The 26,703-nt window shown below is 35.6% G+C and overlaps 1 protein-coding gene across 2 annotated transcripts; it reads left to right on the forward strand.

Moving 5' to 3' along the window:
- The first annotated feature begins 1,647 nt into the window (after positions 1-1,647).
- Positions 1,648-22,818, forward strand: LOC127873386 (EH domain-containing protein 3-like). 2 transcript variants are annotated; one of them, XM_052417239.1, is made up of 3 exons: positions 1,648-2,669; positions 18,456-19,170; positions 22,301-22,818. In XM_052417239.1, exons 1-2 carry the CDS (start codon positions 1,761-1,763, stop codon positions 19,161-19,163), a joined length of 1,617 nt encoding a protein of 538 aa, XP_052273199.1. In that variant the 5' UTR covers positions 1,648-1,760; the 3' UTR covers positions 19,164-19,170; positions 22,301-22,818. The 2 variants fall into 2 exon arrangements, with proteins under 2 accessions (XP_052273199.1, XP_052273198.1); XM_052417238.1 differs by lacking the exon at positions 22,301-22,818 and having other exon boundaries at positions 1,649-2,669; positions 18,456-21,664.
- The last annotated feature ends 3,885 nt before the right edge of the window (positions 22,819-26,703 follow it).

Raw genomic sequence — 26,703 nt, forward strand, 5'->3', positions numbered from 1 at the left:
CGTGAATGTCTTGTATTCCATGAATATATAACCAATCATAAGTGGATAACCTTTTTTATCCGAAATAAGTTAGTTGGCATAATTATATTGCTCTTCTGTTATCTTTGACAATTAAAATTTTAAAAATATTAAATTTAAATTATGTTCCCGGTTATAAGGTATGCTGATGATAATCAATAAGAAGTGACTTGGTTATAAATTGTGATTAAAAAAACAACATAATACGTATTTTAATTTGATTAATAGATGCATGACGTAACCTCTTAAACCTTTAATCAAGTATTTGAAAAATCTTCCCGTGTTTAAAATTACTTCACGTGTAAGTTTCGGACGCAATCTTGTTAATTATTTCAAAGACCTATAGATAGGTCTTTGATTATTTGGTTGATATACGTGACGTCATCTCATCACTATCAGGGACCTATACCTGTAACTATACAATGAAATATTCGGTTAATCGGGTATTGGAAATCGCAGCTTTACTTTCAAATCCGCCCAAACTGTCATGAGTCTAGTGAGCTAATTAGGAGTATTTGCACACACTCCGGGCCCACAAATAATACAGCATCAGACTTCTACTTCGTACTTCCTAGAGCATTCTATAATTTATAGTATAAATTTATACGGTGATTGTAACTGCTTACAGACCTTTTTATACCAAATACAAAAAGGTAATGTGTTTCACGTTTCCTGGCTTACCAAGTGTACCTGTATATTTCGAAGTTTATGATGTCCTTCCGTGTCGCGGTGGTGTTGTGGATGAGGTGTCCGCCTAGCGATCGGGAGTACGTGGGTTCGCTCCCTACTCGGGAAGAGTTCTCATTATCTCCTCCATAGACACCAAGTACTGCCATGGTTCTTCCCAGGAAACGGACTCGACAGTGTCCATATCTCCTTTAATAGGCCTTCCTGTAATAGTCAGTAATGCTCGATTGGTCATTGTCGGCTCGGGTACTACTTACATGTACCCCGGGTACTCTTCTATTTGTTTACAATAGAAGCTGGGCACCAGACCAAAACGTACCCGGGAATTTTAACGCTAAATAGGTCGTTGTCGGCTATTTTAAAAAAAATAATTATGTTCACATGTATGTCAATTTTCTTTTAAACGTAAACTCATACTAAAAAAAGCATGTTGATTCAGTTTTTTTAAAGAAGTTTGTTTCAGATAAACAAAATCTTTTTACGATAATTGGTAGCTTGTTTTACGACATCGGATTTTGGGCGGGAATACAAATCGGGTACGGACTAATATACATCGACCGGGTACCTTTAAGTATATTTACCGTACCCGGGGTACATGTAAGTATACTTAAGAGTACCCGGAGTACACGTAAGTAGTACCCGAGCCGACAATGACCAATCGAGCGTCAGTTATCTACATACTACCTCACTGCGAATATCCATATTTATTATATGATTGTATTTCGCCAAAAAATCTATGGCTGATTATGCAAATAAATAAACCGAACTATTAATTACGGGCAGCGTCACTCAAACATTTATCAATATACTTTGTATTTATAGATCTTTGTGTCGTTGCGTTAGTACAGTAAAGGTGTGTACGCAACGGTATAATGTATCTCCGAAATATTTGGTGTAAGGCTGCCTATTTGAACAGAGCCGAGTCATTCCAAATGTAAGCAATGCACATGCGCGAATGACCATTTCCGGCTGTCGTGGAACACCCATAAACTGTCAAATTGACTATCGTGTCCTCTTTATCTCAGGATTTAATTGTCATTATACGAATTACCAGGATGAAGTGGTTTTCAGATAACGACAAAAAGAAAGACCCGGAGGTTTTTAAAAATGTCGCCGAGGGTTTAAAGAAAATATACAGAACCAAGCTACTCCCATTGGAAGAAGCCTACAAATTTCATGAATTTCATTCACCCAAACTGGACGACCCAGATTTTGATGCCAAGCCTATGATATTACTCATAGGACAGTATTCCACAGGCAAGACCACATTCATTCGATATCTATTGGAATCTGACTTTCCTGGACTCCGTATTGGCCCAGAACCGACAACTGATCGCTTCATTGCGGTTATGACTGGAGAACAAGAGGGGGTCATTCCAGGCAATGCAGCAGTCGTTGATTCGCAAAAGCAATTCAAACCATTGACCAAATTTGGAAACGCCTTTCTAAATAGATTCCAGTGTTCACTTCTTAACAATCCTGTTCTTGATAGTATTACGATTGTTGATACCCCTGGCATATTGGCTGGTGAGAAACAACGCGTGGATCGTGGTTATGATTTCCCAGGAGTTTTAGAATGGTTTGCTGAAAGAGTGGATAGAATCATCCTACTATTTGACGCTCATAAACTTGATATTTCAGATGAATTCCGTCGGGCAATCGATGCAATTAAAGGTTATGATGATAAAATACGGATTGTTTTAAACAAAGCTGATGGTGTTGACCATCAACAGTTAATGCGAGTGTATGGTGCCTTAATGTGGTCACTAGGAAAGGTTCTTAACACACCTGAAGTTGCAAGGGTGTACATTGGATCATTTTGGGATCACCCACTGCAGTTTGACATGAATAGGAAATTGTTTGAACTGGAAGAAAAGGATTTGTTTGCAGATCTCCAGTCTTTGCCACGAAATGCTACGTTGCGGAAATTGAATGATCTGATAAAACGAGCCAGATTGGCTAAGGTATGCACATTAATAATATTTATCCAGTGTTTTTTATGGCAATTTCGGGGCCGATATTCGGCCCCCTTCCCCTCAAAAAAGAGTATATATTTTTCCCCGATTTTGTAGAAAAAATCCCCTCCAGAATTAAAAAAAAAAAAATTTTTTTTTTTTTTTTTAGAAAGAACTTATAATAAATATTTATTTCATAACAACTAACAAAGTATATAACAAATTAATAATATAATATGATTTTGAATTATTATAAAGAGTTACATTAAATTAGTATTTCCCAAATCAGTGTACTTTTCATATGAATTTCATGCTTTTCCCAAAATGGCCAGGAAAAGGCCTTATGTATCTGCATATATTGTGTCAATATTTGATGATAAAAACATTCCAATTTGGTCCATTTTATTGATAAAAAAATGCTTAAATTTGCCATTTTATCGATTAGAAAGTCCCAATTAGACTCAAAATGGCTAGGAAAACTGAGAGTGTGCATGAAGGCTAAACTGTCTGAAACTAATGTTGAAAAAATCATTGGGATATATTTTAGAAAAAGGACAGAGAAATTCAGCTGTGAATATAACATTCATACATACATATGTATTCATATAATAAATTTCATAACATATAAAAAAGTGAATTTTTAATTTTCCCTTTTTCATAAAAAACGACGCGTTTTTCCCCTTTGGACGGGCCCCGCCACCATTCCCCTATTTGTGAAAAAAACACTGTTATCAGCATTTCAACTCGCCACTCAGGGCCCTCGTTTTGCACTTTTTGGCTTCCCCCCATGAAAAAAATATACTTTTTTCCCCTTTTTCAGCTAAAAATTCCCCCTCCAATTTTTTTTTTTTAAATTGTATACCTATTTTGCCAGCTGGTACCGTGCTACTAACCTTTGATTAAATGTATATTTATTTAAATCACATTAAAATATAGCAAATTTAGGTGTTGAATGGTTGGTGAAAAGATCTTCTAAAATTCCCCTTTTCGCCCAAAACAACGCAAAATTCCCCCTCAAGGGGGGTGTGGGTGGGTTCCCTTGGTGGCAAGAGAGAGCCCTGCCACTTTGAGAATGGTATTGTTACAAATATAATACGTGTTGTTTTTGGCAAAATTAGTAGCATTGAATTCGATAAACTGTAAATCAATCTGATGCTTTTTTTATGTACATAATTTCATATCAATCAAGCATTTTGTAAATTCAACTTCTTTTGGCTGCATAGATTTGAAAGAGTCATGTTTCAGTGCTTACCGCAGGATTTTGTTCAGACTCGGAGCCCCGGTGCCGTTAGGGGTTAGTTTTGGAGGGCAGCTGGGCCTCACCATACGTACATTTTTTTTAAAATATTTATTTTTGGGGTTATTTGGAGAGTTATGACTATTCAAGAAAACCCCAGCTATAAAGTTATTAATAGCATCATGTTTTAAATTGTTTTTACCCTTTCAAGCTTAGTTGCTCATAATCCCTACTCAATTGATTCTCCAATACATTACAACCATATCAACCAGACTCAATTACTGCATGCTTACTTTTTTCCCATCGCTATTCATTGCCAGATTATCCTGTATACCGGTATTCCATTTTAAAAAGCAAATTCTGGTAAATATATTGAGGATAAAAGTGCTCAAGAATTTCATAAACACAAACATTTGATTTATTTTGAAAGAAATTAATTTAAGCATGTGTGACTACATGACATATTTAAAGATTTGACAAATTAATGTCCAATCGGAATTGGAGTTTTCCCACTGGACAGGTGTTATCGCCTGATGTGCTGTTTTCGATTTTATACAACAATAAATATACCAACACTAGATGTTGTACATGTCAGCATATTTTTGTGCGCTTTTTATGGAAACAAAGAAACACACTACCGTAGGTTTCCACGTATAGTGCGCAGTGTTTTGCCTCCAAAATTCAAATTAAAAAGCTGGTGCGCGCTATACATTGATACAACGCTATCCTGGCTGCTAAATTGGTAAAAAATATGTTGTGTAATCGTAAATAATAAAAATGGCCGCCATGTTTTTTTCCAGAAAACTACCACCCTATAATCGTACAGACTGAGGGGCCATTGTCGAAACAACAAGAAGTCGCTACTGGTAGATATGGATGCGGTAGAAGAAGTTTTGGTCAAAAATAAATGTGATTGAATAAACTTGCGGACATTTCTTTGTTTGTGTTTTTACACTTCTTTATTGATGAATTTCCATGGGGATTGTTGTCGACATTCCGGAGAGCAGGCATGGGTAGGTGCGAACGAGTTTTTTTTGCGGGTAACGGTAGGTGTGAAAGGAGGTCATTTTTCACTTCGTAATTGGCAGATGTTATTGAGTAATATGTGCCACGACTTGTTAAGACGCTAATTGACATTTGAGACACTAATTGACACTTGAGAACGTGAAGATATGCAAATGCATTTTGTGTGTATAAATATTGAATGTTGAACAGTGGTGTACCTCAACAACTGTATCCCCGTCTCCCATGCGACATTCAAATTTACCGGTAATGCCCATGCTTTCCCCGAGGAAAAATCACACGATGTACACTATTCTTATTTTCTCATGTTTTTCACGAAATGCATGTGGACTGTTAATCTTTTGCTAGAAAATTACAAAATTGTCAGAAAAGTATAGTGCTATGCAACCCATGCTCCTAATCATAATGACGCTTCCTATTTTGAATGCTTGATTAAGCTTTCCAATGCCCCGGATTATTGGATTGTGCAATAGTAAAATGGCGGCCATTTTCAGTCCGATTTGGTGGTTTAATTGTCTTTAAATATTTTTTTTCTCCATTTTTGCATTTAAAAAACAGCCTGCGCGCTATACACGGGTGCGCGCTATACGTGGAAACCTACGGTATACATGAAGCGCTTTTTATTTAAAGCTAGCATTTATTTAAATAGCGTTAACATTAACATTTGATAGCGTGTTTCGGATTACAAATGTAAATATGCTTATTTAAGAATTCAACAAAACATTTATAGCCGTGTGTAATTAATTAAACAATGATTTGTTAAAACGAGTCCAATATAATCTATGTTGTGACCATATTATGCATGAAATGCACAATTTCCAGGAGGATTACATACGGTTGCCACTATCAGTTTTCTAAGTAACTTGCAGAGATTTCATCGTTGAGATGTACAACATAGGTACCGATGGGTCTGGTAGAAAACATAGCCAACTAGAAATGGCGCGACAGAGCCCGACGCGTATCCCCACGCCGCATGTTTGACCCAGGGGCGTCCCTGGGTTGGTAATGGGGCCATGCATAGTTGAGATTGACCATATTGTCATAAGAGAAGTTCAGTATCAATTAGAAGTGAATTTGTGTAGAAATGAAGAAATTATAGTAAAATGCAATTTTGGGTGGGCGTGGCCAATGTGGGCGGGGCGCCCCAGGATTGGTAATGGGGCCATACATAGTTGAGATTGACTGTATTGTCATAAGAGAGGTTCAGTATCAATTTGAAGACAATAGGTGTAGAAATGAAGAAATTATAGTAAAATAACCTAAAAAAATGAGTAAAAATCTCTGACGCGGCCCCACCCCAACCCCCATAACTTTTGACCCAGGGGTCAGATCAAAATTCCAAATAGTGCAGGGTAGCTCATATGCTCATAGCTACATGTACCATGTGTGTAAGTTTCAAGGTTCTAGTGCTAATAGTGTAGGAGTAGATAGTGGCCAGGACGGACGGACAACCGGACAGACGGCGAAGATGACCACAATATCCCCACGCTTTTCAAAAAGCGTGGGGATAACAAACTGTAACAAAATCATACACTTAACCCTTTCCCCCATAGAGGCATGAATGTGAAAATTGCTATGTGCAAACAGCATAAAACCAGAACAGCCTGCGAGTAACTTGTAGGCTGTTCAGGTTTTATGCTGTTTGCTGCTCATCAGTAACTAAGGGATGGAAATGAAGCCTTTAAAACTTGAATCAAGTAAGAAAAGCGTGGGGATATTGTGGTTATCTCTGCTTTCCGTCTGTCTGTCCGTCCTCAGGCCACTATAGTCCTGGCCACTATCTCCCCTTAAATGCATAAAAATACGTATCTAAGTGGTAAAAGGGTTCAGGGAAATTACGTCATTCGTCGTGTGCATGATTTTACTGCAGATATTGGCTGCCCACGAGTGCTGGGAGGGAGGGAGGGAGGGGGGAGGAAGGGAGGGAGGGAGGGCGGGTGGGCAGGCAGGCAGAGAGACAGAGAGAGACAGAGAGATTTGCAACTGTGCTTTACATTAAGTACTATAAGCAACTTAAGACACAATAAATGATTCCATGAAAAACATAATGTGATAACTAATTTCTTTTTTGTTATCGGATTTAATAGTTTAATGCTTTCCTGTAAGATTTTGACGATTTGCTGATGATAATGATTTCTGCCATTTTGTTTTGCACAACCTTGTACATGTTACTGACAGGGTCAAAACACCAACTTTGGGGAAAGGGCCACAGCTTTTTTTTCGGGGAAAAAAAGGCACAATTTTCTGGCTTTGGGGAATGAAAAATGCTGACTACTGTAGATTGGAAATTTAGAGAAAAATGCATGATTTTAAAGAAATTTCTGTAGGGGAAAGGGCCTTTTTGGTAAAGGGGAAGAAATAGAGGCCCATTGCGAAGGTTTTTTTTTGCCCTGACTGATGATTGTCCATATTTATTCTATTTTTATGTATGTGAAAAAAATTCATTTGAGCTCATCCAATCTTACAAAATTTAATGTACTTCTGGTAATGCAATTTGTATTGTTTGACTTTTAATATTTATAACTTATGAACTTTTATTGTCTCTCTGCCATAAATGTTCACACTCAACATGACACATGCATGTCATGTCCATTTGGTAAGCAACTTACCAAAGTTTTCCTTTAAAATTGATTTTTTCTCTTATTTCATTTTTTTGTACATCAAATTGGATATAATGATCAAATAATCAGATTTGGAATTATTTTTTTCCGCTACAAACTTTATATACAGGAAAACCGCTGAATATTTACCATATTGGCATAAGAACAGTTAGAACAAACAATAATAATTACCACATTAACATGATAATGTGAATAATTATCGAGTATTGAGTTTTAACCATTCACCATTTTCATCTTATTGAGATTGTAAAAAAGTGATTTCTTCATTACGTAGGATTTTTATCCCCACGCTTTTTGAAAAAAAGGTGGGGATATTGTGGTTATCTCCGCCGTCCGTCCATCTGTCTGTCCGTCCGTCCTGGCCACTATCTCCTCCTACACTAAAAGCACTAGAACCTTGAAACTTACACACATGGTAGCTATGAGCATATGCGCGACCCTGCACTATTTGGAATTTTGATCTGACCCCTGGGTCAAAAGTTATAGCGGTTGGGGTGGGGCCGCGTCAGAAATTATCACTCATTTTTTTAGGTTATTTTACATTTACTTCTTTATTTCTACACCGATTCACTTCAAATTGATACTGGACCTCTCTTATGACAATACGGTCAATCTCAACCATGCATGGCCCCATTCCCAACCCTGGGGCGCCCCGCCCACATAGGCCACACCCACCAAAAATTTCCATTTACTATAATTTTTTCATTTCTACACGGATTCACTTCAAATTGATACTGAACTTTTGTTATGACATTAAGGGTCAATCTCAACTATGCATGGCCCCAATCCCAACCCTGGGGCGCCCGCCCACATAGGCCACACCCACCAAAAAATTCCATTTACTATAACTTTTTCATTTCTACACGGATTCACTTCAAATTGATACTGAACTTCTCTTATGACATTAGGGTCAATCTCAACTATGCATGGCCCCATAACCAACCCTGGGGCCCCGCCCACATAGACCACACCCACCCAAAATTGCCTTTACTATAATTTCTTCATTTCCACACAGATTCACTTCAAATTGATATTGAACTTCTCTTATGACAATACAGTCAATCTCAACTATGCATGGCCCCATTACCAACCCTGGTTCGCCCCGCCCACATAGACCACACCCACCCAAAATTGCCTTTTACTATAATTTCTTCATTTCTACACCGATTCACTTCAAATTGATACTGAACCTCTCTTATGACAATACGGTCAATCTCAACTATGCATGGCCCCATTACCAACCCTGGGGCCCCGCCCACATAGACCACACCCGCCCAAAATTGCCTTTTACTATAATTTCTTCATTTCTACACCGATTCACTTCAAATTGATACTGAACTTCTCTTATGACAATACGGTCAATCTCAACTATGCATGGCACAATTACCAACCCTGGGGCGCCCTGCCCACATATGTCACACCCACCCAAAATTGCCTTTTACTATAACTTCTTCATTTCTACACCAATTCACTTCTAATTGATGATGAACTTCTCTTATGACAATACGGTCAATCTCAGCTATGCATGGCCCCATTACCAACCCTGGGGCACACCTAGGTCAAACATTCGGCGTGGGGATACGCGTCGGCCTCTGCCGCGCCATTTCTAGTTGTAACTTTAACCTGATACTCCACAATAATTAACACTGACAGTTGTATTGTTCGTACTAAAAGTGTAAATTTAAGTTATTCATTTTATATGCCTGGAAGTTGTACAACTTTTATTTGGTAATCATATAAAGTTCTCAGTTTTATGAATACGCATCAGTATACACATGTATGTCCAATCAGTATGTTTTTCCAAAAATGTTAGTGCTCAAACCTACAAAACAGCTTGTATAATGCTTGTTAAAACTATGATGAAAATATTATTAAAAATACTAGTTCAGGAATGCATTTTTTTATGCTCCCCCAAAAATTTTTGGGGGAGCACATAGTCGCCGCTTAGTCTGTCCGTCCGTCCGTGTGTCCGTCCGTGCACAATTTTTGTCCGGGCTATTTCTCAGCAACTAATGACCGGAATTCAATTAAACTTTATGGGAAGCTTCACTACCAAGAAGAGATGTGCATATTATCAGCGGGTTCTGGTCGGATGATTTTTCACAGAGTTATGGCCCTTTGAAATTTTCCATTAACTGTACATATAGTGCAATTCTTGTCCGACTATTTCTCAGCAACTAATGACCGGAATTCAATTAAACTTTATAGGAAGCTTCACTACCAAGAGGAGATGTGCATATTATCATCGGGTTCTGGTTGGATGATTTTTCACTGAGTTATGGCCCTTAAATTTTTTATATAAAGTATTCTTGTCCCCCCAACTACTGTGCCCTTAAGACGTTTCCTTTTATCTGAATATATAGTGCAATATTGTGACAAAAAAACTTTGGGGAGCATCACCCGTCTCTGACGGTTTCTTGTTTTCTTTAATTTCTAACATTCTACATAATTATAAACTTTTACATTGATGCAATTATTTATTCCGGGACATAGATTAAAATCTGGGCACTAAGATCGAACATTCTGAATTATAACTCCGCTGAAATAGAATAATGCTACAGATAATCATATGATATGAACAGAATAAAACTTTAATAGTTAAGTGCAACACAAAATTATTTGTTTCTTTGAAATGCAGATAATCAGTGTGTAAGAGGGACTTGCTCACAGATTGTTGAAATGATTGTTTAAATTTGTTTTTGGCTCCAGGTTTTTTTTTGGCCCGATTTTATAGCCGAAATTCGGCTATGTTCCCAATCACAAAAAGTATACTTTTTTCCCAAAATGTGGCAAAAAATTCCCAATTTCCAAAAAAATAAAAGAGAGAAGTGTCTAAATGCATATTTTATCTCAATTGTAATTCAGTTACATTGTACATCTAACAAAGTATTATATGATTTTGTTCTTTTAATTTGAATGATTAAAAGAGTTATATCAAATTTAGTATTTCCCTAATCTGTGGATTTTCGTTAGGAATAAAAAGGCTAATGAATTTATTTTCCCAATTACATGAAAATGACGATAATATTCCCAATTCCAAAGCCATGGGCTATCTTCCCAAAAAGAGGAAAAAAAACCTGGGCTCAGATGCAAAATATGAAAAAAACTAACGATATATCAAATTAACACAAATGACATAGACTCGTATTGAAAAAGTCATAATGATTAATCATCATGAGAAATTGATGAAATTGTAAAGCGTTGCACATTGAACACGATTGAACATTTTGAATTTTTTCTGTTGTATTGTTACTACATGTATATGTTACAATACGAGGTTTGCTTGTATGAAGTATACAATGTATTATGTCATTTAACAACCTGTATAGCCGAGTACATGTAGATGTTTGAGATAACTTTTTATGTCCCCCACTATAGTAGGGGGGGGACATATTGTTTTTGCCCTGTCTGTTGGTCTGTTGGTCTGTCTGTCTGTTTGCGCCAACTTTAACATTTTGCAATAACTTTTGCTATATTGAAGACAGCAACTTCATATTTGGCATGCATGTGTATCTCATGAAGCTGCACATTTTGAGTGGTGAAAGGTCAAGGTCAAGGTCATTCTTCAAGGTCAGAGGTCAAATATATGTGGCCAAAATCGCTCATTTTATGAATACTTTTGCAATATTGAAGATAGCAACATGATATTTGGCATGCATGTGTATCTCATGGAGCTGCACATTTTGAGTGGTGAAAGGTCAAGGTCATCCTCAAGGTCAGAGGTCAAATATATGTGGCCCAAATCGCTTATTTTAAAAATACTTTTGCAATATTGAAGATAGCAACTTGATATTTGGTATGCATGTACATCTCATGGAGCTGCACATTTTGAGTGGTGAAAGGTCGAGGTCAAGGTCATCCTTGAAGGTCAGAGGTCAAATATATGTGGCCCAAATCGCTTATTTTATGAATACTTTTGCAATATTGAAGATAGCAACTTGATATTTGGCATGCATGTGTATCTCATGGAGCTGCACATTTTGAGTGGTGAAAGGTCAAGGTCAAGGTCATCCTTCACAAGGTCAAGGTCATCCTACAAGGTCAAACATCATATAGGGGGACATTGTGTTTCACAAACGCATCTTGTTTATCCAAAGGTCATTTGTTTGAGCCTAGTTGGGATATTTTTTTCTTAAATACTATATTGTTTTTATTATAATTAAGCTATTTAGTTTCGTTGTTTACACATATAAATTTAAAGCATTAAACATATGTGAACAGGTCCCTTTAAAGTATGACATAACTATCTTATAACATCAGAGACTTAGAAACTCCAGTACCTTTAGATTTATTATGTGCCACGTGTGGGGGGGGGTTATACATTAATTATTAACGCCTTTTACACTTAAATAAAAAGTTTTACACTTAAATTTATTATTTAATTAGTTGTTAAAACTTTTACTTGTTGCTGAATGTTTTTTCGGCGTAAGCTGTATTAAGCCAGCTTTTCACCCTGACTTGACCTTTGTAAGTGTCCAATAATATTCAAATAAAATTTACCGCGGCTAGGTACGAATGAATACACTTCATTTATTCCATTGGCTGATTTAAGTATAACACCAGAACATTGGAAACATATCCGCGTCTTTGTAACACTGTTTTACTGCATGAAACAATTTTATCTCTAATGAAAAGGCTCAATAGATAGAACAGTTTTACAATCAATTTTCGACATAAATACAGTTTGTGCGTTCACCTTTTATTTTCAGAGAATTACCAGCGCAAAAGCGTTTATACTAAAGGCTATATTCTCATATTTAGTACTTACTTGCATTGCATTTTAACCCGCGAGGTTTCGGGTCAATTCGTGGCCAGTGTGTGAAAGTCAGAGTTTATATACAGTTCATCACCGGAGTTCGCAGAAGGGGTTGCGATCTTTTCATGACATTGAAGGAAAAAATTGGAATCTATGCTATTTTTGTCTGATGGAGTAAATAGTTCGTTTAGTCGCTTTGTCGATATATCAATATTTTAGGCACAGCTGTTGCCTTGGTCGTGTACAGTTGGCGTAAACAAGCCGTCGTTTCAGCAGCAGAATTGTTACCTAACTTTAATGCATTGCATTCCAATCCGCAGGGTATCAAGGTCAGCTTGCGGTCAGTTGCAGAAATCTTTATATAAACGCCGTCTCGTAAACTTTGTGCACTTGAAGTCTGTTTTGATCAAAAAGATACTAAATAAAGATATTCGGCGATATTATTGTGGTATGTCAATCATCGATTTTTAATATGTTTTCAACATTTGCATGATAAGGACCAATTTTGATAAAATTAATTAGAAATATTTATCCATTTAGACCAGTTTATTAAGCATGAGCACAATAATTCACTATACTATAATTATGCAATTAAATAAGATTCGAGTATTGCCGGCTGACCTATATGCACTCGTTTATTTTCATGTTTCTTGTGTTTTTCTATTCTGTAAATATACATATCTGAGTAATAATATCACATAAAGCAAAATAAGCCACGAAATCTGGCGCAACACCCCGTTATTGATTTGCTTGTGATGTAGCTAAGAACTGCGCAGAAAAAGGCATCCGCTGCTTTTTATCTCATAGAGATAACTTTTGATCGTTCATAAACATCGACCACAATCAACGCCGTATATCTTTTTTAAAGATATTTCTTGTTTCTATTATAAATACACTAAAGTTCTGCAGTAAAGCTTTATATTGCATAGGCCATTTCTGTTAAAACCACAATTTGTAGGATGAATGACAATAGTTCATAGTGAGAATTCATTCATGTATCTATCTTTCTAATTTATATTTTGTTTTCAGTTGCTAGGTAAATGCCTGTGACATTTATTCTCACTTTCCCCACTGAAACTAAACACTTCATTAAAACTATATACATGCACTGTTCTGGTACATGTATTTCTTTTTAACATGGACTTATACATGTACATGTATCTCATTTTGTTATATACTGTGCAATGGACTGGATTAGGACAGTGTAACCAGTATAAATTATAATTTATAAAGCACTGTACTAGGCTTCAAGCAGAATGAGGCAGTTTAAACAGACTCATACAGGGTATTTGGATCAAAGCACTGTAAATTAAATTCAATGTCTTGATCAGTGATTCACCATGTTTGAACTCAATAAAGCCCAGGCTTCAAAATTGTGAAATTAGATCTTAGTATTTTATTGTATTGTTTTCGTATTTAAAGTTTGCAATGGTGACATGTCTATTAAAATTGAACATTATAATCCTATTGTTTATGAATCAGTATAAAATATTTTGTATTTATAGCGAGAAGTTGTTTTCATGCTAATTTTCATTAAAACTTGCACTTATTATTTCTTATTACCAGTTTTAATATTCCAAATTTAAGTTTTTGCTGGCTAAAGTTTATATAAATATAAGATAGGATCTTTTAAATACACAAGTACTGTTAATCCTTTGTAGTGGAAACTGGTACTTCTGTATTGGCTTGCATTACAACTCCACTACAATACTTAGTAATAATTGACAGTCAATAGTGGATTGTGTTTTATGTATAGAATAGAACCTGAGGAGTCTTACAAATATATTAACATAAAGCAGAGGCAAGACTAGATTGTGTACCAGGCTTTACTAGTTGTATTAATTTATATGGTGGTGTGATGCAGAGTGGCCTTTTGATAAAACATGGTAAAATGTCGGATGACTTCATTATTTATTTCTATTATGGTTATACATGTAACAAACTGGATTTATAGCACATGTTTAATATTACTTTATTTACATTTTTAGCACACTTAATTTGGTGGTTGTTGTTTTCAATATCTTTTGGAATTAGTCCAAGATTTCTATCTCTTAAATGGCTTTTCAATGACTAGTATGAATTCATAAATGTAACGTGACTTGGCAATACATGGCCATGATACATGAATTCTACAATGTCTAATGTTCATGCATTTGAGTTGTTTAGATAGCAGTTTAAGTTTTATGCAGGTTTGAATGTTATCAGTTTTGAAACACTGCTACTGTGAGTCATTATTCTATAAATATACAGAACTAACTGTTCATGATCAAACAATAATTACTAGGTATGCAGTCCCATCTGTATTATCTTTATCCTTAAGGCAATGTGACTTTGAATCAGCAGAGTACCATTTTGAAATGATGTCCTTCTAATTAGATATACCAATATGATTAATTAATGGGTGAAAAGGCTGTAATTACTGGTACTAGGCTGAGGGCAATACCCTGGGGGGGGGGGGGGGAACTTCCCAAATTTTAGGGTAGGGGTGTCCCACTAAGACTTCTGAAATGTGACCCATGTTTATACCGGAACTCTGATAAAGTAGACCCATTTTGATACAAGTTTTTGTTAAAAAGCAGACACATTTGTATACGATACCATTGAGAAAGTGGACCCATTTCAATACAAGATTTTCGATAAACTGGACCCATTCCAATTCTAGAATTTGATAAAGTGAACACATTTCCTACTTGAATTTTAATCTCTATCATATCAATACAGTATGTTTATAGTCCCCTACTGGTTTCACTGGAGGCGACTTATGGTTTTTGCTCTGTGGGTCTTTCTGTCACACTTTTCTGGATCCTGCGATAACTTTAAAAGTTCTTAATATTTTTTTTATGAAACTTGAAACATGGATAGATGGCAATATGGACATTATGCACGTCATTTCATTGTGTTCCTACGTCAAAAATTCTGGTTGCTATGGCAACAAATAGACAAGAAATACTGCTGAAAATGGTGTTTTCTGGATCCTGCGATAACCTCAAAAGTTCTTCATATTTTTTCATGAAACTTGAAACATGGTAGATGGCAATATGGACATTATGCATGTCATTTCATATTGTTACTATGTCAAAAATTCTGGTTGCTATGGCATCAAATAAAAAAAATAATCTGACAATGGTGGAATTTCTGACAATGGTTGAGCCGGTAGGGGACATATATTGCTTGACAATAGTCTTGTTGAATTTGCTTTTATATGTTAATTTGTAAATTTCATATATTTTTGATACCCATTTACATACAAGAATGAAATTTATCATACCCACTTTCATACTGATACTTTCAAATCTATATGCATTTACATGTATATTCAAGCAAATTTCTCATTTCAATACCCATATCTATACTGAGATGCTCAAAACCATACCCATATTTATAATTTTAGTCGAAAAACACCCCCCATATTTTCTGCACACCCCTATACACCTGTATATAGGAAGTTACATGTACCATCCCCCTCCCAAACTCCCATTTTTAGCATAGGTGCGTTTACGCACCTATGCTTATGGTATATACCACATTTCGAAAATCCACATCGTTCGGTTGCCCTTTATGAAGCCTTACCTGATCAAAAATCAGACGAAATATCTTTTTAATTTAGTATATGGTCATTCTTACAATTTTTTTTTGGAAACGTTTTTCTAACGTTTTCTTCCAAGAATATTGCTGACACCGTTTTTAGTGAATTTTTCTAAGACCGTTTAATGTCAAAAAATCTTCTTAAAACCTAAAACAAATTTCGTTCGTAAAACAATTCTATCTGCACTATAAATCTCAATCTCCTACGCAGTGGCCTCCCTTATACTAGAAGTTACTGACCGGGCGAAGCAAGGGAAGTAACTGCTGTGAGGAGTTTCTATAAAAATCTGCATTCAGAAATCTGTATTCAGAACTCAATCTGTTGTGCACGTCTGCATCTAACGCTTACCACAAGTTTTACGACAAATTCTTGACGCAGACGAATAGGGTAGCGTCTATTTTCATTTGTGAAAACAATAGTTCGATACAGATCTGTCCGTGCTTAAATTTTGAAAGGCTTGGGTAATTATTTTTCATAAGCGTTTCAAACACTGACGTAAATGGAAAGATTATCTATTTAAATAGTCGGTAATTGTTTGAAATTATTGATTTGAGAAATTCGCGGATGGCGATATCGAACTACATTATACCACGTGACGCCATTCTTCCCTGTATCTTGCACCTATGCTTTTAACGCCATTGGCGCTCTTGTTTAAGTCTGTAAGTCTGTGGTCTGTAAGTCTGTGGGGTTAAACCTAGATGAAACATTTCTATGACATCAATACTGCTTGCTACATGTACAAAGCATTGTTATCATGATTACTAGTAAGTTAAGCATTCTCAACACACTCTCACTGGACCTCATTTTGACCTTGGGATAGACCTTATTTTGGATATTGTCAGAAGTTTCAATTTTTTAGTTAACTCAAAATGATTCATGTCATCTCAGATCAAAATGGCTTGTTACAAATCTTAGATACTTGCATTGATGTTATCCATGAACACTCCTAACTCACCCTCAAAGGTTCAAATTCATGGTTAACCCCAAATTATGCATTTGTCCAACATATATACTACTTACTAAAAAGCTTGTGTACCATGATTGAACACCCAGCAACCTCACATCACCTGATTTAATTAATCTCGACACCTATACCTTAATTTGAGAGATGACTTTTGGACACTTACAAATATTTTATTTTTTGTGTGTCTGAGAATGTACATACAATTAATAAATAAAAATAATTCAGGTGCCCCAAAATTTAGAGACAAAAAACACAGGTGTTCAATAATTACATTAAGAGACATTCTAAAAACATTGTATTGACAAGTCACCATTGGATTCGGGTATGCAATGTGTGAAGCGTCAATTATTTCAATGGATAATAATTTAAGTTCTTCAAAAATGCCATGCTGAACAGTATAACTTGCTTTATATATGTTCCATTTCAAGCTTTTGAATGAAACCATTGTCTATTACGTGTATTATTATGCCCCCCTTTGAAGAAGAGGGGGTATATTGTTTTGCACATGTCGGTCAGTCGGTTTGTCCGTCGGTCCGTCAACTAGATGGTTTCCGGATGATAAATCAAGAACGATTAGGCCTAGGATCATGAAACTTCATAGGTACATTGATAATGAGTGGCAGATGACCCCTATTGATTTTCAGGTCACTAGGTCAAGGTCACAGTGACTCAAAATAGTAAAATGGTTTCCGGATGATACATGTAACTCAAAAATGCTTAGGCCTAGGATCATGAAACTTAATTGGTACATTGATCATGACTGGCAGATGACCCCTATTGATTTTCAGGTCAGTAGGTCAAAGGTAAATGTCACAGTGACTCGAAATAGTAAAATGGTTTCTGGATGATAACTCAAGAATGCTTAGGCCTAGGATCATGGAACTTCATAGGTACATTGATCGTGACTAGCAGATGACCCCTATTGATTTTCAGGTCACTAGGTCAAAAGTGAAGGTCACAGTGACAACAAACGTATTCACACAATGGCTGCCACTACAACTGACAGCCCATATGGGGGGCATGCATGTTTTACAAACAGCCCTTGTATAGATATTTATTTACCCAATAACACAAATGTGATGGTCCATAGCCTCAAGGACCTACAAGTATACAAAGAAGGTTTATACAGGTCCCTGATTGCCTTAAGGCATTCATCTGCCAGGTTTTATGACCTTAATCTGGTTGTAAAATCGCATGATTGAAGTGTCACTAGATAAGCGCAATAGGAAAGAATTCTGGTTAAATAGCCTTGTAAAATAAATTGTCAGAAAATTAAGAGTCATTTAATACGGATGAAAACTCGTTTGTCCGAAAATTAAGTTGCAAAAATAATTATTTTGGCAGGGGTTCCCGAAAATTTGGTGCCCGAAAACTTATAATTATAGAAGTTAGTATGCTAAATACTTATTATAGTAAAATGAATTGATTATAGAAAACTTTCTTATCCTCATAACTTTTCCATTATTTTATGTAAAAATGAAGAGCATAAACATTTCTTAAAATGACAGCCAAAGAGTCAATATGAGAGGCAACAGAAAGCACAGGGTAAAACATAGTTAATTATTTAGATACAAAACAGTAAATGTTTATATGCCATCTCTGTTTCAGGTTCACGCCTACATCATCAGTTCACTGAAGAAAGAGATGCCAGCCATGTTTGGGAAAGACTCCAAAAAGAAAGAACTGATCAAACAGCTTGGCACCATTTACTCGACACTTGAGCGAGAGCATGGGATTTCCCGCGGGGATTTTCCGAACCTTCAGAGGATGCAGGAGCAGCTGCAAGATCATGACTTCACAAAGTTCCACGAGCTCAAGTCAAAACTGATCTCAACAGTCGACACTATGCTCTCAACAGACATAGCAAAGCTGATGGAGATGATTCCTCTAGAGGACCAGAACCGAACCAATGAAAACAAGCCACTCCATGTGGAGGGCGGGGCCTTTGAGGCCTACAATGAGAGCCCGTTTGGGTATGGGCGCGGGGAAGGGGCTGACGCAGGCAAGGGCGAACACGAGTGGATAGTGAATAATGATAAATACAAGTACGATGAAGTTTTCACAAAACTGAATCCAGTCAATGGTAAAATCTCCGGCGCCGCTGCTAAAGCCGAGATGGTCAAATCAAAATTGCCAAACTCTGTCCTTGGAAAGATCTGGAAATTGGCAGACGTGGACCGCGATGGAATGTTGGATGAGGACGAATGGGCACTCGCTAACCACCTTATTAACATAAAAATGGAGGGCCACGATTTGCCTAACGAGTTGCCAGATCATTTGATACCACCGGGGAAGAAAAATGGCTTTGCTGATTAAAATACATGTAAGTTTTTGTAGGTAAATCCGAAAGTGATGATGAAATAACATGAGCAGATTGTGAACATGTGGTGTAGATCCACCTGGTTATTGTTATGTACATACAGTAGTATGATACAGTTGTTGTTGAATATCTGTTAAAGATGCATAATAACCTGTGTAAACTCGTATAACAGTCTTTTAATTCATACTTATTAAGGAATTGAAAAAATGGGAATGATCCATTAACTCTGTTTATTTAATTAATTTTATTGTTAATAACAGTAAAATTCCATTCGGTATTTATATTATTTAATCAGTAAATGCATTGCTTTTACTGATACTAAATGAGAAAAAACTATACTGAATTGTCAACAAAATTCTGTTCATGTTTAAACAATTATAGTTTGCTTCAGTGTTGCTGTGTTGAATATAAGTGGATGTCAGTTATTGTACATACATTTGTGAACTTGTAATTTGCAATTTCTTTACTGGATGAAAATCAATGAAAAACTAAAGCCATGTGCAAATACATGTACATGTAGACTTTATCTGATGCCGTAGTCTGAATCAGTTCTGTGCAATCTTGTGCAATCAATACCACCCTTGTACCAGTAATATTTGTGTTATTGATGATTTGATGTTGATTGTGCATAACATGTAATGATGTAAATGGCTTATTTTATTGCATGAGCAAAAGAGTAGTTTGCTATGTTTTAAAAATTATTTCGATAACGAACATGTTTTAAAAATTTATTTCCACGTTCTAATGCAATGTGTTCTGTTTTATGGTACATTGTAATACAGCTACATGTTCTTATCACACTATACTTGAAACATTATTGCCAATATTATATTATTACTTTGTACTTATAATCAGTTTCTGTAATATAAACTTTGAAGTTTTTTATATCTGGCATCTAAAGAACTTAATTAGCTTGGTTATGGTTTACTAAAACTGATGTGTTTTATTGATAGTAATCAATGTATTATACTAAAGAATGATATAGTGTAATATATTTATATATGTATATGTAATCATTTTTTTATTCAATTTTGGTCCAAAGTTACTGGTATCATTGCTTTACCACCACATTTTTTTAAATTTTGGTATAAAAGACATAAAATACATGTATGTAAAAGGAAAGAAATGTCATTGAAATACATAACAGCTGGTCTAGATTGCTGCTGACACAGTCTGAAATAACCGTACGTGTAGAATGTTAATAAAATGCATACATTTACTTAATAAATTGGAATGTTTAAGTCAATCATTTGGAAAAGACACACACACACAAAACTGTTTTTGAACACTTTGCTCTTGTCTTTTTATGAAAAAACATGAACAGGGCTGATTTTTATGCCCCCGGTAGGGTGGCATATAGCATTTGAACTGTCTGTCCGTCCGTCCGAAAACTTTAACATTGGCCATAACTTTTGCAATATTGAAGATAGCAATTTCATATTTGGCATGCATGTGTATCTCATGAAGCTGCACATTTTGAGTGGTGAAAGGTCAAGGTCATCCAATAAGGTCAAAGGTCAAAAAACAAAATCCAAGGGAAGTAACAAGCTTTAAAAGAAGATAATTTCTATTTTATATCATTTGGCAGGTACAGATCATTTTCAAAAAGGAAGTAATATTTTTTAAAAGGATATAATCTAAAACAAATTTTAAGGTCAAGGTCATCCTTCAAGGTCAAAAGTAAAAAAATACAATCCAAGGGAAGTAATAAGCTTTAAAAGGGAGATAATTTCTTAACCTGCCAAATGATATATTGAAATTTTATTTCAAAGCGACGCAATAGGGGGCATTGTGTTTCTGACAAACACATCTCTTGTTGAGGACTGATTTTATAGCCTTTATTCGATCTTAATCCCAATGGCAAAACATTTCTTTTTTCCAAAATCCAGTCCAAAAAATCCTGATTGATGGCTTGACTTTCAGATGTTTGGAAATAGAGCTGTTACGTGTTTATAATTTTAAAGATGTTATTATCCATTTTATTGATAAGTTTATTATTATAATTTACTGTTTTATCAATATAATTTAAATGTTATTAATCAAACAGTAATGCATTGCCCCAATTGTCATGAGTATACGTCAAATTCCAAAAAATTTTGAGAAAAAGCCCTGATTAAAGCAATTCATTTTCATAAATCGATGTCATTTGTACATTTAGTAAAATAGGACCTTGTAGGCATATTTCTTCTTAAACGTTTTTTATTTGAGCTTTCCTTAGGAAAAGTGAGTTAATTGCATGTGCATAAAGTGTTGGAAGGAGGAGCTGTCCCTGATAATCCTTTGCAGATTGCCCAGGCTGATTTGGATGAAACTTTATGCACATGCATAAAGGCTGGTTTTCCCAAAGCATTGGTCATTTATATTTTATGGTTTGCTATGTGTATTATGCTTAATTAAGTTATATTTAGTTCTATGCAAATGGCATAAAGATTTACATGTATTTTATGTTGTATCTTTTGTATGTTAAAAAAGTACATTAAATAATATTTACCATGTATGTACTTGTTCGAGTAATGCTTGTTCACTGAAATTGGTTGTTCGTACTACACTGATTGGAAACACTTTGAATAGTTATGCTTGAGCAACTAAAGACAAGTTGTATTTCTTCTTTTTTTACCATATATAACCTACCATTTCTTAAAGCTCTTTAGGGAACATTTTGGACATTTCTAAATGTGTTGTACAGTGTAAGGTTCAATCAATAAATTCGCTTTCATGTTGCCTATGTAATGAAAGCTTTGTTAGATTTGGTTGTCAGTGCTACAATGTTATTGGTATTCTGCAATGTCGCCTTGCAAAATACCCATTGCTCGTACCACTGTTAACTTATGTTACAAGAAAGAAAATTGTTTTATAGGGTCTGTTAAAACTAAAAATATAACAAAAACAAACCTTTAAGCTGCATTTAACCAAACTAGTCTTAATTAAGATTTTGAATTTTCAAAAGCCCATTAAAATCAATTAATATTTCATACAATATTTCAAAAAATAAAGTTAACACATACAAAATCAATGTTTCTTATAGCAATAGTCAAAATTTCAACGCTAGATGTGGTATTGTAACATAGATTTAACGCGATAGAAAATGCTCGTTTTTATTTTTGTGTGTCAATATATTCCATGTGAATTTCAGGCAACTACATCCTAACATTTACAAGCGAAAGCGAGATTGGCTTCAAGCAGCTTCGGAAGAACAACGTACTGGTAGTTCTCATGAATACGTGGTTCTTCTGACGTTGCCTGAAGCCAGAAAATGTTCGGATATAGTGGCGGGATGTTAACATGGACTATATTGTTGCACACATTTCTATTTGATGCAAGTCGTTACTTGTGCTTAACATAACATGAGAATTGCCAATGTATTATCAGACTTCAAACCAGCCTTCATAACTCTGACAACACTTGCATATTGAAGGCAATTGTGTTATAAACAACTGTTTACTGTATATCAGGCTGGAATGAGAATTATATGAAATATTTTTGTAATGAACAGATGCACCAGTTACACGATATCCAGTGTCCCATAGTTGGATATTCTTTACATGGAAGTTATTGATATCTTCACATAATATGCATAGTAAATCTTTTCAAGGGCTATGGATTCCGTTCATGTTCGTTATTTGAAGGGCTTTAAATACATTTTTCCACTGATATTGTGTTAATCAGTTTATGCAAACTAGTTTTGAATACTATACACAAATGAACATGGGTGTTAAAATCTGCTTCCTTGTTTGAAATAGCGACTAAAATGTTGCTCCCGGGAAATATGATTTCCAAAATACTTGCTCGATCGGGTGGCTCCATTTTCAGATCAGTCAGCACCATTAGTATACATCAGTAGTTGTGTAGAATATTAGACTGTGCTTATGCTTGATACTGCCTAATGCATAGATCACACCCTTCGTATCTGTAACCAGTCAAAACTCAAAAGTGTATACCCTCTGAGGGAAATGTTAACATCGACAATCTTTATTTTCCCACAAAATATCAAAACAGCTCAAATGTTACTAAGATAAGCTAGTGTTCATTAAATGTCCTAACATAATAATGATATGTACCTCATCATACGCAAAATGGTTCATACATGATTATACATTAATTGCGATAAACTCAAGTATGAGATTACCAGGACACATTTGTGAAAATAATCAGTTGTACATTTGTAGGTAGCTGTAGATGTAAGTAAATGTAGTCCTTCACATCATGTATAACACAGTATTTTTGCTCAAACTAGTTTTCCACAATAACAAACTGGGCAAAAGTACCGGTATTTGCCAACCCATGTCAGAAATAACACTAAAATTAAATAATATTCTATTCTAGACAATATATTCCAAGAGCCCTGTTACTTTCATCTTACTTAGTATTTTTCCACTGCAAATTATTATCCCCAAGCTTTTTGAAAAAAAGGTGGGGATATTGTGGTGATCTCCGCCGTCCGTCCGTCCGTCCGTCCGTCCGTCCGTCTGTCTGTCCATCCGTCCTGGCCACTATCTCCTCCTACACTAAAAGCACTAGAACCTTGAAATTTACACACATGGTAGCTATGAGCATATGTGCGACCCTGCACTATTTGGAATTTTGATCTGACCCCTGGGTCAAAAGTTATAGGGGTTGGGGTGGGGCCGCGTCAGAAATTATCACTCATTTTTTTAGGTTATTTTACATTTACTTCTTTATTTCTACACCGATTCACTTCAAATTGATACTGGACCTCACCTATGACAATACGGTCAATCTCAACCATGCATGGCCCCATTCCCAACCCTGGGGCGCCCCGCCCACATAGGCCACACCCACCAAAAATTTCCATTTACTATAATTTTTTCATTTCTACACGGATTCACTTCAAATTGATACTGAACTTTTGTTATGACATTAGGGTCAATCTCAACTATGCATGGCCCCAATCCCAACCCTGGGGCGCCCGCCCACATAGGCCACACCCACCAAAAAATTCCATTTACTATAATTTTTTCATTTCTACACGGATTCACTTCAAATTGATACTGAACTTCTCTTATGACATTAGGGTCAATCTCAACTATGCATGGCCCCATAACCAACCCTGGGGCCCCGCCCACATAGACCACACCCACCCAAAATTGCCTTTACTATAATTTCTTCATTTCTACACCGATTCACTTCAAATTGATATTGAACTTCTCTTATGACAATACAGTCAATCTCAACTATGCATGGCCCCATTACCAACCCTGGGGCGCCCCGCCCACATAGACCACACCCACCCAAAATTGCCTTTTACTATAATTTCTTCATTTCTACACCGATTCACTTCAAATTGATACTGAACCTCTCTTATGACAATACGGTCAATCTCAACTATGCATGGCACAATTACCAACCCTGGGGCGCCCTGCCCACATATGTCACACCCACCCAAAATTGCCTTTTACTATAACTTCTTCATTTCTACACCAATTCACTTCTAATTGATGATGAACTTCTCTTATGACAATACGGTCAATCTCAGCTATGCATGGCCCCATTACCAACCCTGGGGCACACCTAGGTCAAACATTCGGCGTGGGGATACGCGTCGGCCTCTGCCGCGCCATTTCTAGTTTATTTATAACACAATCAACAAGGATTTGCAGCATTGTTATTATCCCCATTTGTACTACATGTACATGTATCTTTCTCAGTCTTTTAGTTTTTCTTGATTCTAGCATCACAACTGCTGGTCCTTTTTTAACAAAATAACAAAAGTGTCATTGTTAAACTGCATGTATCCAGTGCCCCAGATAAGCAGCGTATCTGCGTCTTTCACCCTATTAAAATGTTTGAAAACGCAAAGAAATACAATATCATGCGTATTGAAAACGCAACCAATTTGACTTTAACGCAAATTCGTCAAATTAAATGCGTACAATACAATAGCTTCGATCGAAAATGCTTTGCTCATTTTCGGTATTTTCTCTTTATGATGCGAAATTAAAATGTCTAAGAGAGGTTGAAAGACGTCCGCGCTAGTCGCGCCAAAATATCAGTCGATAAGTTTGACATTTACAAAGATGTCAGTTAACAACAGATTTTTTTAATTTGAAAGTTTATATTTATATATGGACTGTTTCAAGGATTAAATACTCTATGAAACATCAGTTTATTTAAGTTAATAATATTAGTTTACAGTTTTATTTAATCAATACAAGGCTGCAGCTTCAACTGAAGTAAAGCAGCGATGATTTTAAGGTTTGCTTTTTTATAACTAATTTCACCCTATTTCGAGAATGAAATCACCCTATTTTTCAAAATCAATGGGTGAAAACCCTATTTTCCAAATAATTATCTGGGGCACTGTATCCTATAAACAACAATTAAACAATTCCAGTTTCTGGAAACTTGTTGTGTATTAATTACCCTGTATCATTGTTCATTAGACAGTAAACAACCTTTAAAATGTTTAGGTTCAGATGTGTGGCTGGTAAACTACTACGGTTGCTGCTCTCTTGATTTACCTGTCATTCCTAAAGATCAAAATTCCTATTCTTCTATCGGTGATAAACAACAAGAAATTGTTTGTTTTCTCATTACAAGTATTTTTTTGTGGCTATGGGTCCTTACTATCACCTGATTATCCCTTTTGTCTTTAATATGTTGCTTCAACTGTATACTTTTAATTCAAATACATGAATGTTTATTAGTATACATGTAAAATCTCTCAATAAAAGATGCATTGATGTATAAAGCTTTGGAAAAATTGTAAACACTGTTTAAATAGCAATACAAAACACAAGTCATCTTCTGATTGTTGACATAATTGTGATAAACAAAAATAAGGATGTTTATAACATGTATCACTAAATTATTTTCCTGTTAGCTCTCAAAATAAAACTATTAAAACATGAGACAAGGAAATATGAAACCAATGTATTTTGGCATAAAGAACAGCCCCAAGTCTGTATAGCAAGTAGGCTGTTTCTGATGCAGTTTTTTATGCAGTTCCCCATGGAAGATTTGTTAAGATAACACTGTATATTACCGGTAATTAAATTGTAATAAAAATACTAATAGTTTTAAAACAAAAGTTATGCACGTTTGCAGTGTCTCGCACGAGTATAACTATGTGTGATAATTCCTTAAGCATGGAAAGCTAAATTGTATCCTTTTCCTTTATGTTCTTAACTGATTTACTTTTATATTCAGAGACAGTTTAGCAACTTAATATTGTCATCATATAGCGTATATGCTCATCTAGTAACGATATCAAATGCATGCCAATTTTGCCAATCAGTTCAAATATTTGCGACTTGACTTCAGATGTTACACGTATGTCAATGTAACAGGAAGGTGTCAAATCAATCTTGTGGTTGTGCAAACATAATTATATTCTATTTGTAAATACAATTATTTATCTCTATGGTGTTCAATACTAATGGACTTGCTTGTTAAATATTCACCAAAGTTTCCTTAACACACACAGTATAACTTGCAACATATTTTCAGATTATCTTCTGTCCATGAAGTTTAGTTGAAAGGAACTTCAATTATTTGCTGTTGATACTGAATAAATAA

This window comes from Dreissena polymorpha, chromosome 3, assembly GCF_020536995.1.
Source record: "Dreissena polymorpha isolate Duluth1 chromosome 3, UMN_Dpol_1.0, whole genome shotgun sequence".
In the NCBI taxonomy this organism is placed as follows: domain Eukaryota; kingdom Metazoa; phylum Mollusca; class Bivalvia; order Myida; family Dreissenidae; genus Dreissena; species Dreissena polymorpha.